The 16,793-nt window shown below is 42.0% G+C and overlaps 1 protein-coding gene across 1 annotated transcript; it reads left to right on the forward strand.

Moving 5' to 3' along the window:
* Positions 1-10,408: 10,408 nt before the first annotated feature.
* LOC130403393 (uncharacterized) lies at positions 10,409-14,816 on the forward strand. Its single transcript, XM_056607766.1, has 2 exons — positions 10,409-10,692; positions 11,235-14,816. The coding sequence occupies exons 1-2, from the start codon at positions 10,515-10,517 to the stop codon at positions 12,500-12,502; spliced, it is 1,446 nt and encodes a 481-aa protein (XP_056463741.1). The 5' UTR covers positions 10,409-10,514; the 3' UTR covers positions 12,503-14,816.
* The last annotated feature ends 1,977 nt before the right edge of the window (positions 14,817-16,793 follow it).

A 16,793-nucleotide genomic window follows, 5' to 3' on the forward strand; every position in this document is an offset into this window, starting at 1 on the left:
CCTTATTCTCTGCACAACATCCTATTGCGCTACCTTTTGCTTACCACATCAAACGTGCATATGTCTTAGCAAAGTGATGTAAATTAAAACCCAGTTTTATCTTTACTTATTTATAGCTATACATGTCCCGGACACGTCCATTACTATTTCCAAAACAGTTTTGTTAGCTACGCAGGTCCCAGACCTGACTATACCATTACATGAACAGTATTTATTATTATAATTATCTAGTTTTTGGTTGGTCAACATAAAAATCAATACATCAATTCAACTTTCTGATCTTGACCTACTTGAGTTCTCCCTGTATGCCCGTGATTGCCAACTCTCCTGGAGCCTCCCCATGAGCTCCACCGTCACCACTCCAGAACCCGCAGGAACGATTAGTCAGTCGACGTGTGGCTCGGAGGCTCCCAAGGAGTGCCACAATCCTACGTCTGACACCAAGTCTATGGGAGGAATCTTGAGCCAGGTCAATCAAAACTGTCTAAACTAGGTAGAATAAAGAGTCATCCAAACTCACAACAATTATGCACATCTGGGTATTAAATATATGGTGATATTCTATAAACAAAACAAAAACTGAACCTAAAAGAAAAATTCAGAAGTTATTGGTTGAAACAAATGTTATTGCAAGTCAATTATTATAAACTACTTCCAAATTATCCTATAGTTTTATCTGAAGTATGCTGTCAATATCTCCTCGTGTATGTAACTGTCGAGTAACCTCCATTATCTTGGTGGCTCTGACACACACGAGAGGACATTCACACATGGTATATTTATCCTCCATTTGTTTTTATTTTACACTTTTACTTATTTTTATTTTCATTTTATCTTTTATCTTTATACACACATTCGTAAGAAAAGTACGTACGAAGATGCATCATAACATGCATCAACAGACAATAAAACAGGCATATTATTCAATAATCTGAGGTCTCAGATGGGATTTCTCCCTGCGGGTCCCTTCATTCTCTAAAAGGTCTGCAGAGAAGTCCGCTGAGTGGCCAGGAGTTCTTACACACTTAGAATGGGTTGTTGAGGGCAGCTGTCTCCCAACAAACCAAAAGCCTTTGTTAACCAGATATTAATCTATTGATTGAAGTTTCTTCAGAGGTTAAGAAGGTGGTTGAGGCTATTCCTTAACACCCTTTGCTTCTCTACGCTCCCCAGGGGATCAAGTAAAACAGGCCCAAACCAACACAAGATAACAAAGGAACAGAGTGAGAACAGATTGACCACTAACCTCAAAGGTTTACATTTTAAACAACCCTGCAGAATAACAGGGTGACAAGACCACATGGGAAAATACAAACATACAAAACCTAAATTCGTAACATTAACAAAATATCATAATATTCGCAAAAAAATGTATTGTAATTGTACTACAGCAGTTGAGCTAACTCCCTCCTTGTGCACCGGTTAAAACCATGTGCATCATTTATTAATTATACACATTATTTTAGCAGTTGAACCCCGTGTCTATTTGAACCATCCTGGTTCACTAATATCAATGTGCATGACACAACCAGTGTCTATTGCACTCCTGTCTTGCTATACAAAACGCATGAAAGCAGACAGAAGGGCCCAGCAAACTTGAAAAACATAATGTCTGTGAGTGTTAGGTATTCGTCACTGCATTTACTGCCATTTCCTGAAGAGAGAGAGAATATTAAGATCAATGCACGGAAGTAAAATGATGAGTGTTGGGCAACCTGCAGTGCTTGTGTTGCCACTTCCTGAAGAGAAAAGAGAATATTTGTAGTAATGTAAACAATTAAATTGATGAATGCCGGGCATCCGTCACTGCTCGGGTTGCCAAGGCCTGAAGAGAAAGAACAAATTTGGTACAAATGTAAACATTTACAGATCGTTTAAACTATTAATGTTGGTGTATCAAAAAACAGTGATTACAACCTACACAAATACTTGCGTGTTCTGCCGATATTAACAAGGGACTGGCTCCCCGTGTTACAGCACCCAGACACACACAAACCCTCAAATATACAAACAAATATACTAAATTTACATTCTGGTCCCCACACATGGCCAGGGGTCTCATTTATAAAACTGTGCTTGGGATCGTTACTAAAAATGTGCGTACGCCCAGAAGCCACGTTTTGCGCGTCAAATAATATTCAGATTTATTAAACCCTGCGTACGTACACCGTACGCAATCTTTGCTTTATAAATCACAGAGTGCCTACAAGTGTGCGCAGCTGAATCAGCTTCACTTTCCGCCTTGTACACGCCCCTTTTTAACCATAAATGGTCAATGCAAATGACCTCATGAATTCGATCTGCATATAAACAGACTCAGATGCAAGTATTATGTCTTGTCGGAAACAATGGCAGAAGTACTGAGAAAAGCAAAAAAGCGAAATTTCACGGAGGTTGAAGTGGAGACACTTGTGGGTGAGATGGAGGCCCGAAAGGTAGTTTTGTTCGGCGGTCACGGGATTGGGATCGCCAACAACAAAAAGCAGAGTGAGTGGCAACATGTTGCTGCAGCAGTGAACTCTGTCAGTAGCACGGAGCGCACAGTCCCAGAATTAAAAAAGAAGTGGTCTGACATAGAGTTACATATTTTTATGTAGCCTACCAATAAATTGTTATGGTCCCTAAATACCCTCTCCCTCCGAATCCTGCCATTTGCATGGTCCGCCAGAAGTGCCATATAGTGCAGCATTACCACGGCGCAGACCTCTGTATTTATAGGGTTACGGTTGTAATACTGACCGAGAACACCTTGGATAATCAGTTTGTAATCACCCACGTAAATGTTCTTGAACATAACCCCTTTTTAATGCGTGATTTGTCATGAAAAGAATGAAGAGTAACGGACAACGTTTGTGATGAGGAGTGTGGCTTGGTTTTCCACACTTGGGATTTAATTGACATTTGGTTATGTGTTTACAGTGTCCAGTGTTTCCCGCAGGATTTTTTTCAGCAGCGGTGGTGTGGTCCCCGAACCCTCTAAGGGTTCCCTCGGCCGAATTTTTTTTGTACCCTTTACATTGGAATGCATGAATCTGGTGCACTTTGAGAGGAGAATATGCACTTAAATCCTATTCAAACAGTCCTGTGTATTACTGTAGATGGATTATTGGTGTTGTAACTTTGCCTTTTGTGTCTTCATTTACAGATTTTTATATTTTTGTATAGTAATATTTAACAAAAAATGCCACAACGCAAATATAATTTGCACAATTTATTTACAGAATTTTGCCTAATGCTTAAACACTAAACATGGTTGCTATGCCCAAAGCATAACTGTTTTTTAAATAAGACATTTTGTTAAAAAATGAAACACATCTTTTTTAAATTATAAACCTAACTAAAATTTGAAAAGAACACAGACTCACACACATGAAAAATAAAAAATAAAGCTAATTTAATACCAATCAGTGTGAGCCTTAGCACTACAAATAGACCTCAGGTGAGCTCAGCTCCTTTTGTGAGACAGTGAGAGTCAGGGGAAGAGGACAAGAGAGCGACAGGAGGATGAGGACAAAGAAGACAACAGACGGAGAACTGTGAAGTTTTTGCTCATCCACAAAGGCTACATCCAGCCTGGGAGCATTTAATTCTCCTGGGCTTTTTAAAGAAGAGCTCCAGGGCTCTTCTGTAGGGGAATTTGGTGGTGGGGGGGCCATTGATGCTGACTCTCAAACAAGTCGCCAGATGCTAATGACCACATGCTTACATGCGATTAGCATAAATCCCTATCTTAGATACGCGATGAAAACAGATTTTATATGGCAATAAAGAACAACATCGGATCTAACAGTATGGATTCATTTTTCAAAGTTCCCGAAAATACCTAGGCTATAAATTCCTGACTGGATATAAGCTCCTGTAAAGGCTATGAGTGATCCCAAAAAGAGCGACAACACGCACACACACACATAGGCCTACACACACACACACACACACACACACACACACACACACACACACACACACACACACACACACACACACACACACACACACAATACTAGAGGAAAAAAGGCACGGAGGTTGCGGTTTATAGATACAATAAAATGATTGGGCTCAGAGGGTTTTTAACACTGGTGGTCATGTAGCGACACATTTTAGCAACTTACTCTGTCTGTCTGTCTGTCTGTCTGTCTGTCTGTCTCTGTCTCTCTCTTTCCTTCTTTCTTCGATCTTCCGCTTCACTCGCTACTGCTAGAATCAATGTAACTTTGCAACCGTGTAGGGTAGCCTACTGCCAACAACTGCCACTCTCGCTGTGTATTTTTCTTCTTTGATGTTGGTTACGTGACGATGTACCGCGTGCTGCGCAATTGACGTTACGCGCTGTACATTTTCTAAAAGGAGCTACGTAAAAAAAATAATAATAATTAGGAGAAGGATTTTTATTGCAGCGGCGGAGAAAATTCAGCAGCGGCGTCGCGCCGCTGCTGTGTGAACGTGGGGGAAACACTGGTGTCACATAAAAATATTATGTTATTGACACATGTTGGACAGATGCTTTATTCCATGCTGTCGCGCCGTCAGTGGACAGTATGGAGTGACGGGATTAAATAGAGATTTTTTTTTATTTCTATTCTAAGGAGATGTTTCTGGAGTAATAACTGAGAAATAACGCAGTTGACTTAAATTATTCTGATTAGGATTTAACGCATGATACGGGTTGAAATTAAATTTATGAAGGGCGATGATAAAACATAATCGTTCTTCTCACTCTACAATTGATCGGTCTGATTTCAGTTCACCACCACACCATCTGTGTCGCCAATTCTCCTTATCCTCCAAACCATGCGTACGCATGGGTCAGAGTTTGCTTAGGGCTGCGCACATTTTTCCCGTCAAGTTGGTTTTTTATAGATCACAACCTTGGTGTGGAAAGTCACGTACGCCAATTTCAGCCCCGTTTTGTGCGTTGGTGTAACCAATCCTTGGTGTCTATGGGCCAGATCGTGAGAAGACTCTGGTGTTCGTAAGGAGAGATATGGTACTGTCTGCACAAGAATGACACACGGAAACAAGGGATATATTTCAAATATATATATAGATATATTTGGTTTATTGTTTGCAACGAGGAAACCTCTAATTATTCCGGAAAAATAAAGAAAAAGACCCTGGAAAAGAGTCCAACCTTACAAAACAAAAAGAACAACAAAAATACACAAAACAACAGGATTTAAAACACCTCTGACCAAATTAAAAAAACATCCCTGAATCACACTGCAGAAACTACAACACCTGCTCCTTCCGTTCAGGGTTCATAAGGATCGCTCCGATGGGGGTTAGCTCGCCAGTCTGTACACCGCTGCAGACCTCCAGGGAGGGCGAGCAGGATGCAGACAATCCAGGATCCAATCTCAATCCACAACCAAAAAAACCCCGGCCTTGACAGCAAAGCCAAAAGACTAGTTAATAGTCTATCTATATAATACATTTCCATCACTTTTATATCAATAATATTTAATTTAACACAGTTTAAAACATAAATGATTTACACTTAACTCTCTATATAAATCGGTTCAAATAAAATACTTCAAAACCCATTCGAATTGTATTTTCTTTGTGTTTTTACACTCAGCAAGCTATAGTATGTCTTGTTTTTTTTTTTAAATATGTATGATGACTATATGCTCTGTAAGGTGACCTTGGGTGTTTTGAAAGGCGCCTCTAAATTAAATGTATTATTATTATTATTATTATAGTTCAGTTACTGAAAGAGATTAGAATTTTGAAGATAACTTCTATAAATCACAGATTTACAAATTCCTTTTCACCATAAAGCAAATGAACACAGCTAGCAACATCACTAACCCATCAACAGACCGCAACATCAAACAGTGAAGAAAATGCATAACCCAACGTCAAAACTACAATCTGCCCGCAGCCCCAGCAACGGGCCTCACATCCCCTCCCCCACATCAGTCACGGCACGCCAAGTGCAGCGACACCACGCGCTATGCTAGGCAGTTAGCAAGCAACATTAGCTGCGGCCAGTTAGCGGCTTATCACGTTCTTTTCTCACCCAAAAACACAATTCAAATCCAAATGTTTACACAAGGAGACTCGCCAAGGGTTTCGATTTGCTGCACAGGCTTTTCGGGACTTTTAGTGGCGGGGGAATCTCTCTTCTTTAGGTTACTATTAAAAAACAGTAGTCTATCGTCGAATCTCATCTGTGGCTCGTCCCGAAAAGGACGAATCTCTGTAACTGCTATCTGCTCAGTGTTGCCAGGTGGGAAATGTAGGATTATCGTACCAGAGACATAAAATTATCGTATTTTTAGGGAAATTATCGTACACCCGTCATAATCAAAATAAGGTGGCTATTGATGCGCTATATAGTCACTCGAGTGTTGAATAGCATCTAACGGGCACTCACGGCTTTGCGTTGGTACGGAATGGATTCATCAGCAGCCCCACAGTTGCGTTGGGCTAACGTGTCCCCCATAAACAATGACGGGTGGGAACTAATGAGCCAAATCATGAGGCCTGGAGGCCACCCACTGTTAGGAAATAGACATAGCACCAGGTTTAAAAGGGAAATAGTATTCATGATAACTGACAAGAAAATAAAGATCTGGTTTCACAGATTGAAATTTTATTATCAGAGAAACAACATTGTCTCTGTCCTCAAAATGACAACAATTCATAAAATAAACAAAAACTGCACTTATGAAAACTTAAAAGTGCCTACACCAGGTTCTAACTTAAAATAAAGTGCAGTTCTATGTGATTTTATTTTATGTTCTGTTCTGAACATAGTAAGGCAGCGGACATATGTTGACATGTTGCAGGAATGTCAAAGACCGTATTTCTCTTTGCTATGGTGCTTAAAACTCAAATAAAGATATTGTACTCTGCTTCTTCTTCTTTTCTTTTTTTTTTTTTTTCCTGGGGCGGGCGCAGCGGACTATTCAGCCAATCATTGCCGTTGTTCTGAGGCAAGCTCACATTTAGAAAAGCACGATTGGCTTGAAATTTGTCACATGGAAAGAGATGCCTTCAGGGTTCACAAAAAAACAGTTGCGACAGGCTGATTACAACATATTACAACCACACATTCACTGAATGGTCAAATTATCGTATTTTTGGCCTTTTTTGGGATTATTGATCGTACAGAGGGCCAAATTATCGTACAATTACGATAATTATCGTACACCTGGCAACACTGTATCTGCTGAGCTAAAAAGAGGCGGGTCTAATTTCTGATTGGCTAACTAAGCCAAACCAGTTGCCATGCGACTTGAGTTACAGGTGGTTTAACAAATCACACCATACTATTTAGATTCAATAATTTAAATGCATTCATTTGCAATATTTTCCATATATATATCTTTATCTCATTCTGTGGCACTATTTAGAACCACAATACACAAGCCATGTATTTTTTACTGATTAGTAACAAACTTTTAAAAGGGGTTGTGATTTAAATCGAATTAAATGAAACGGTGTCAGGTTTGGCTTAAAGCCACTTGTGAAATTCACAAACCTCACGTTGACTGGCCATGTATACGGCCTTATGGATTGCATCGATTTCCTGGTCAAGCGGAGGACCAAGATGTGCGTCAAAAGTGGATGAAATACATTAACCGAGATGGCTTCCAGCCAAACAAGAACACCCTGGTAAGTTTGGCTCTGACTGTCCAATCTGTTAATGCCACAGGTTGCATGCAGTGGGTGTAACATACAGTGAAACAGCGCTAGCTAGGTTTGCTAGCAATATCGATAGCCACAGGCGAAAACAAAGCTGGAGCTTTCATGTTGCTGTGTAGCTGGAACTGCACAAAGTGCAAATATGAATTCACAAGACTGAAGCTCTTACGTTACTGCTTGGTATGAACTGTAGTTCCTCTCCGTGAATCAGCTTAAATGTTAGTCCTCGTTGCTTTGCTTTGGATAAAAACGTCTGCTAGATGGATAGGTAAATGTACTCATCCAACTGGTCATTGTTTGATTATTGTTTGATTGGTAATATTAACTAATTAAACTACCATGTCAACTATAAATAGATAGGTAGATGTTCGTCCTTGCGGAAACTTATTTTGTGCCATATAGTACATCTGATACAACAGGAGACTTATCGCAAGAGACTAGACAAAACAAATAAGATGGACAGGACAGGATAAACAACGGTTTTGGCCCCTCACCCCACAAAAAAGAATTACAATCAAATACACCCCCTTCACGCATCATAATAAATAGGATGGTAAAGGGCAATTATGCTAATGTTTGACGTTAAATAAGAGAAAGTGCAGAGTGCTATAGTATTTAAAGTGCTGTTTTCTTCACACTTATTTGAGAAGTACTTTTACAACCAATGCATTGCTCATTATGTATTTATCTTCATTACCACTTCAAGGTGTTTGGGATACATTTTCCTGATGGACGACCCACAAGAGAAAACCCCTATCCTGTGTTGATCATGGGTTATGAATGTCATGCAAGTAGGTCTCTTGGATAGCCATATTATTGCATTGCATTTCGTTGATTTAAATATGCTTGATTGTCATAATTAACTAATGCACATCTCTCTTCTTTTTATCCCTTTAGGTAACACCAGCTAGACCTCACCCCAAAAGAAGATGTCTTCAGCCATTACACCTGAACTCAACTACTGAACCTGAAGCTGAACCTGAAGCTATGGAAACAGATGTGGATGTTGGGAATTTGGAGAATATGGCTCTGCAGAATTGTGATGTCGAAACCCAGTGGCCAGATCTATGTGATCACAACTACAATTTCAGCAGCGGTAACAAGCGGCTGAAGGACTGTGGCACTCAAACGGATCCAACACCGTCAGTATCAGCACATGATTTCAACAACAAAGACTTTATATTTTATACAGGTTTATGTGCTGACAGTTTCTGGCAACTTTTGCGAGCCTTGTTGACTTTTTGCTCACAACCACTTATTAACAAATTGGCCGTCCATCAACAGTTTTTGCTTGTTTTAATGAGACTCCATTTGAGTTTATTTTGTACTGACTTGGGTTAACGATTTGGTGTGAGTAGAAGCACGGCATCTGAAATATTTACATTTTGGAGACCAATCCTTGCCAGCTTTATGAGGGAAAAGGTGATTGCTTGGTTGCCCAGGGAAACGCTGAACAGAATCAGGCCCAAGTCATTTCACCAAAATTATCCTACAGCTACATGCATCATTGACTGTACTGAGGTCTTCGTACAAAGGCCACGGAATTTAAGAAAAAGATCACAAACTTATAGTAATTACAAACATCATAACACATCTAAACTCCTATACTTTATAGCCCCCAATGGCTATGTCATGTTTGTATCAAAACTTTTTGGTGGACGGGCCAGTTATAATTTCATAACAAAGAACAGTGGTTTTGTTCATCACCTGATCCCTGGTGATGAGATTTTAGCAGATTGCGGATTCAACATCATGGATATTGCCTCCAGGAGTGAGTCTAGCTCTTCCTGCATTCACACGTGGACGTAAGGAGCTGTCTGAACATGAGGTGACATCCACGCGACGCCTAGCGAATGTCAGAATTCACATTGAGCGAGCAATTCGAGGGCTGAAAAATTTTAAGATTTTGTGTAATGTTATGTGTGGTAGGGTGCAAAGTGTTGATGAGATTGTAAGTATTTATGCAGGGTTATGTAATTTGCAACCTCAGTTAATCCGTAACAGTACTGAAGAAGAAACACCTGAACTGTGTACAGTATACCAAATATTAATTTGTATTTCAACAGAAAAATCAACAGAGCAACCAACAGTTTCAGACAACAATGTAGATAGTTAAAATGTACAGGTTTAAACTGTGAACAAATGTCAAACTCTTTATGTGTATTACTGGTAAGTTGTCATGTGAAAGCACATTAAAGTGTAATAGCTACTTGAGCCCACAAACTTTCATGAACCCTGTGTCTAATTATTGTTTCTACTGCTGGTAGCAGATGCTGAAAGTACACCCTCTTCAGGTGGCAGATTTTGTTCATTGTCCACTCTTCGTTGTAGGGTACATCTACGATCAGATGTTCATTTGGGGTCCACACCATAAACTTACAATTTCTTTTTTTTGCACAGTGCATTGCCACCTGGACCTGATAGTAGTACCCTAACCCAGATGTGAACATATTAGCAAACACAGTTAGTAATGGCAGCTAGGTTTTATTGTTGTCATCAATCAATACACATCTTAATACATTACGTTGTCAATAAATTACCTTCATCTGTACGTTTTTGGCCAGTGCCTGACATCATCTATCCAATTGTCCATGTTGTTTCCACCTGTCACTACGAAAAGTCCACGAGCAGGATGCTTTTCACTGAAAAACCATTAGAGGGCAGCGGCAAGTAACATTCCAGCAACGGCCCCGGCGGCCCCCGTAGATTTCGCGGTGGATTAGTGTATTCATACGGTTCACGTGACGTCACTGTAGCTTTGCGCCGCCATCTTGACGACCGATCCCACCCACTGACCCACTGATTTCAGTGGTAACTCAGTCAACACCAACAGCAACACCTGCGACCACAATCCACCGACAGTCATGCCGGCAATTTGTTGTGCAGTGGGCTGTAACAACAGCCGTACGAGGAACCCCGGCTTGATTTTTTATTCGTTACCAACCGAAAAATCAAGAAGAGATAAGTGGTTAGCCGCAATAAGACGAGATCATTGGGCGCCCACATCTCACAGCTTGCTGTGCTCGGAGCACTTTGTGTCAGGTAAGATTTTGCTTCAACTTAGTAGCAGCTATGGCTAACAAGAGCTGTAATATGTCTGGAGAACCAGGAGATCACTTACAAAACTTGTAACTAAGAAGTTCCTGAGTTTCACGTGTTTTGTAAACATGTCTTTCAGCCTCTGTAGCACTAATGCGTTTGTGTTGTATTAGATAGATAGCTAATTACTTGATTCATTCCAGAGGTAAATTACATTGTCATAGCAGCAACATAGACAAGACAACAAATATGACAAGACATGCAATGCAATAAATGCATAGCACTCTGTTATTTCACAAAAACACATTTCCTGAAGTAGGATGAAATCACTGTCAGTCCCTATGTTTAGCCCATGCAGTAACTTCATGATTAGATTTACAACTGTAATTTGCTTAGTACTATTCCATATCAGTCAAAAGGAACAGATTATTGCCCCTTTTCCCATATTACAACCTACATTTGTATAGTCTGCGAGAGATGTATTTACTGAGGTTGACCATGTGTTCCGCATATAATCTTTGTTTTACTATGCTCTGCCTTTGTAGGAGCAAAACAGGACAACCCCTTGAGCCCTGCTTTTGTGCCCAGCCTGTTTGCACATACCTCTGTGAGGGAGAGGGAAAAGCAAAATTACGTCTTCCAAAAGTTTCTGAAGACTCAGCAGAGGAAGCGCAAGATCCGCGAGACCAGCATATGTCTTGCTGACCCTTCAACCACCGATGTTGCTGACATGGAGGAGCATGAAGTCACTACTGACCACAACACTGACCACAGTTATTCAAGAGACACAGGCCCTGGCATTGTAGAACCATGTGTGAATCCATCCTGCCAGGCTACAACATTTGCATTGGAAAGTGAGTGTGCGCGGCTCCGAGCTGAGGTCAGTGGGTTAAGGGCTAGGGTAGAGGAGCGGTCCTTGAATGAGGAGGCATTCAGGGACAATGACACCATGGTGCAGGATCTAACAGGTCTTCCAACCTTCGCCAAATTAATAGTTTTGTTTAACTTTGTTCAGAAGTTTATAAAAGTTGGACAATCAATCACCCCATTCCAATGTTTGATCCTAACATTAATGAGACTGAGGCTTAATGTGCCGCTTCACTTTTTAGCTTTTTTTTTTGGATTTTCTAAGTCAACTGCTGTCAGAGTGTTTAACAGCACATTAGATGTATTGTTTTTCAGATTATCAGAACTTATCGTATGGCCACCTAAAGAACAAATTCAAATTAGTCTCCCAATGTGTTTTCGCAATAACTTTAAAAACTGCACCTCCATAATTGATTGTTTTGAAATATTTATAGAAAAGCCAAAGGACCTGAGATGCCGTGCACAGACATACTCACAATATAAGCACCACAACACCGCAAAATTTCTGATCTCAATTACACCACAAGGTGTTATATCCTATGTGTCAAAAGGTTGGGGGGGTCGCACAAGCGACAAGCACATAACAGAAAATTGTGGATATCTTGATAATTTGTCACCAGGAGATGTCATTCTAGCTGATAGAGGTTTTAATGTTAAAGATACCATGGGTCTGTATTGTGCTCAGCTGAAAATACCGGCATTTACCAAAGGCAAGACACAGCTGCATCCACTGGAGCTAGAGGCAACAAGGGGACTGGCAGCTGTCAGGATCCATGTGGAGAGAGTCATTGGCCTGGTGAGGAATAAGTACACTATTCTTCAGACCACCATCCCTCTGACACTCTGCCAAGCCGCTTCGCATGGACAGCCTACCTCCATCGACAAAATGGTGACAGTTTGCTGTGCTCTGTGTAATATTTGCCCATCAGTCATCCCTACAGAGTAGAGACGTGGTACAATTGTTTTCTCTGACTCGGAACTACATAGACCAACTACTATACATAGTTATTAAAAAATATATTTTTATTGTTCATTTATGTATGGAACGCATTTATTTGCCACATTGCTACAAACACAATGGTTAAAAAAGAATTTAATTCAATTGAATAAATCAAAACAAAAAAAATGTTTCTGGATACCAAACTCATTTCTTTTGTTCTACACATTTCCAACTCTTTGGCACCCTGCTCAGCTTCAGACATGACTTGTGGAACTTCTTTCGTTTGCATTGCCCAGATGTGCAAGAAAGAATGTCTGCTTCATCAATAGGGTTTCCACAGTAACATCCCTCAGGTGCTGTCTCAAAATTAGCACTTGAGAGGCGTGGCACAGTAAACCATTTACCCAACAGCTCAGGCAGTACCCCTGTTCTAATGAATTCTTCCACCCTCAAGTAATAATAGATTCAATTTATATAGCGCTTTTCACGTACTCAAAGCGCTTAAAAAACATTGATCAAATTGGACCCGCTGCATAAAAAGTTATTGTGGTGTCCACACAATAAAATCTCCATACATTACCCCAGCTACACACATTGGGTCTGCAGTTATGGTAAGGCAGAAACGTGGGTCGCTGACACAATCCCTGAAAGCGCGGCCATTTGCATTGAAAGGGCATTTTATTTCAAGCACACCAGTCCCATGACAATCACAGGTCACCACACCATCTGGCGATGCTCCTACTATTGCAGAGTTCTTCCAAGAAAGGGTTCCAATCCAGGATAGCTTTTAACAGTTACTTTATTTGTTAAAGTATTTCGGTATGGTAACTATGGAGCAAAAGGAGGTGGAAGCGTGTTGAGCACGTGCTGAGCGTCTCCCAGCTGATCAAAAACATTAACCCTATGTCTAATAGCAGCGAGAAGATTCTGACGCGAGAAGATTCTGACGCTAACGTGATTTTTTTATCACGTTGGCGTGATGAGGTAAAAGTGGAGCTTTTGTGTTATTTTCAATATCTTACCTGCTCCGGTGTGAGATGAAGCTCCTCAAAACGCCTAGCAGCCTCCTCCAGCAGTGAGGGCAAATCCATTTCAAGACAGGCGCTTGAGTACAGAGTAGGGAGAGGTGGTGGCAAATCCAACTGTACAGTGTTGGGAATGTATCTGATGGAATGGCCTTCAACAACTGACAAAATTGCACTTTTCTTAGGGATGGCCTCCTGGTTTTCACTGCTGTGGAGCTGTTCAAAAAACTGCTTGAGCTCATCAGCGGATGGTTTCATTTGATGGTGGTCGTCTGGTTTTTTAGCCTTCTCCTTTTGAAATATGTTTGATAGCTCATCATACTTCACAAGTTTCTTGCCTGGGTCTTCCCATGCACATGCATTGTCTGTGCATGCCTGTCCCTCTCTGCGCTCAACAGCAGCCAGGAGTGAGAACATTAGTGCTGCTGCGTGGGAGCACACCTCTCCCAGTCCTGCCATACAAGTGCAGTGTGCCATGACGACAGTCCCTTCCTCCTGCACAACTACCCATGGCCATGTGGGCTTAGTGTTAAGAGCTTGTGAATGAAGGACCTGTTAAGTGAAGAACAAACCGTTAAATAGTGAATATCTGTTCAAAAGTTAATTCTCCTAATATTGCTCTAATGGGTGACATAATGATAGCTGGAGTCATAGATCCTATCTAGTTCACAAATGACATGACTTTCTTCTGTAAACCTTTTGCATAACTAAGAGATGAGATCTAACCAAAATAAGAAATTGCATTGTTTGTGCCAGTTTGCCATTTTATTTAACTTGAAGGTCTACTCCAAAGATAACTGTTAACTCAGGTATTGTATTGTATCCTTTGTGCTCTGCAGGTTCCCAAGAAACAGCATTGAACACAATTAGTTAATTTAGGGAAAGGAGACGATTGTACATTATGACATAACCTCAGCATAATGTGCGTCAGTTTGTTTGGAAATGTGTTTTGGACAGAGACGCATTCAGTAGTGCTGGGTACAATGAGGATGCGCTCTTTTATTCTCTTTACGGCAGGTAATGATAGGTTCTGAAAGATGGCATATCCATGTAGCTTACTAATGAATAAAATGCATACAAAAAACGTTGACATATGACCCACTATGTTCTGCTCCATATAGGCCTACCCAATGTTGACAACGTCCCAGCCAAAGAGTATTGGTATTAATACCTCATTCATTGTCCAAAATAATCCATAATAATTCAAATCGGGTTGTGTTGTGGGTACAAAATGAATCTTGACGAAAATCGTCCCAAGCGTCCCCGGCGAAATTATCGTCTATGATTTGATGACTGATTTCAACGATCAATGATAGTAACCCACCACAAACACAAAAAGTCACGAATATATAGTACTTACCTTTGCCATTATCAGATAAAGATTATTGGTGGCCAAGTGCCTCACTCTAGCGTCCTTCACCCATCCAGCCACAGCATATTGATATGCATCAGTGCTCTTGAACGCTTTCAAGCTCTCTCCAGTGTACGGGGAAGGGTTGTGGACTAAATAAATATATATGTCATGGAAATTTATTTGAGGCAAGCTTGAGGCCGATACTAATGGACTAAAAAAAACTGGGGGTAACAAATAAGGATCGGAGCCTAAAATCTTTCAAGGTATCTTTGTCTCTCGCTAACGTCCAGATGAGCGGTGTGGGCGGCCATACTTGGCGAGATCGGTCGTGCAAATGGCGGCGTTCCAGAAAACGTGACGTAGATGAAGCTTATGAATAGTATCTCTCCTCTCCCCTTGAATCACGCGCTATTGCCCGTCAAGTGGGCGTGGCCTATGTGAAGTGGGCGTGGCCTATGTGACGTATTAGCCTCGGCTTCCTCACTTGTCTGAGGTGCTGCCTTTTGTGGATGGAGCAGCTATTGCAGCCTTCAGTAAGGTCCTGCTCCCCTTGTGGCTATGTACAGTATTTACGGCTTATATGTTCGGTCCTGCTTCCTAATGGCTATGTGGGGGCAGCTTATGTGCTTAAAATACGTAACAGTAGGATATAAAATGCAACATTTGTACTTGTGATGAAGCTTTTCACATGGTGGTTTGGTCAAATGCTGGGACATCAATAAGACTAAACATTTTGTGCCCGAGTTCTGAAAAGTTGACCTACCTCCTCGGTATAACCTACTAAGAGCCCATTCTGTGATTAAACCATAGGTAGCACATCCTGTAAGGTAGGTGGTTTAAGAACAGTATGGGGTACAAGTAGGCCAATATTTCAGAACACTAACAAACACTGACAAACCTGGTTTAAGAGCAGAACCAAAATCATGTTCTGTCATCACCACCGAAGCTGCGATGTCCTCCATCGGCTCTTATTCACACGGCAGCGGTTGCTCCAGAGGAAGGGCTGGGTGAACGTCATGGCCTAAGCGAGTTGATGCTCTTTTATAAACAGAGCATCAATTATAAACAGAGCATCGACTCCCTTCTTGGCAGTCCCCAGTTCTATGTCGTATAGGCTTCGCCTTTTAAGGCTATCGCTATTGGGTTATCCCTAGGCGTGAGCCGTAGCACTGAAAAATTTGTAATTCCCGCCCACCAACAGCGCGTGCCTCAACGACGTCCGCATTTCGCAGGTATAGTCGGGCGCCGGCGGACGTTCTGCTCCCGTTTTCTTCAGCGTTCCTAGCATACTGGAAGATACGAACATGGACTCCAGGACGGTCACCATCTGCAAGCAATGTAACACGGGTTACATCTTGCCTCATGACGGCCATGAAGTGTGCGAGGGCTGCCTGGGGCATGAACATGCCCTTTTGGCGCTCTCGCCGCTCTGCCTGTGTCGGCATTGTAAGGCGCCCGTCTCGACCCGATCTGGCCGATGTTTCCCGCCATCAGCCCATACTGGGGCTGCGGCGGTGCCCGGGAAGCTCGGAGCCCCGGTGAAGACGTTCATCAAGGTCCCGAAGGCGGAGGGTCTGACGGACCGGGGTTACAGGGCGGTACCGCCGCTGGATCCCGCTCTGTGGGCTGCCTTTGGAGTGAAGCCGGGGCTCGGCGGCCTCCGCCCCACTCCCAAAGACCAGCTGACGGCGAAGCTGACAGACAGGGCGCATCAGTGCATGATGCAGCAGGAGGCTGTCATGAATAGCATCGGAGTGTCCCATCAGCCCGGACGGGCTATTCGGGCCTCGCCTGTCGTCCCTGGTGGACGAGATGCAGGCTGCGTCCGAGGAGGCGGAGAAGTTCCGGAGACACGTCTCCCGCCCTCCACCCCGGCATCAGCGCTCCGCCCCGGGTTCCTGCGCCGCCATAGGCCGTC

This window comes from Gadus chalcogrammus, chromosome 1, assembly GCF_026213295.1.
Source record: "Gadus chalcogrammus isolate NIFS_2021 chromosome 1, NIFS_Gcha_1.0, whole genome shotgun sequence".
NCBI classification, from domain to species: Eukaryota; Metazoa; Chordata; class Actinopteri; order Gadiformes; family Gadidae; genus Gadus; species Gadus chalcogrammus.

Coding starts and splice junctions, on each gene's coding strand:
- LOC130403393 (XM_056607766.1), top strand. CDS start 10,515: ATGCCGGCAATTTGTTGTGCAGTGGGCTGTAACAACAGCCGTACGAGG. Junction 10,693..11,234: donor CTCGGAGCACTTTGTGTCAG/GTAAGATTTTGC, acceptor CTGCCTTTGTAG/GAGCAAAACAGGACAACCCC.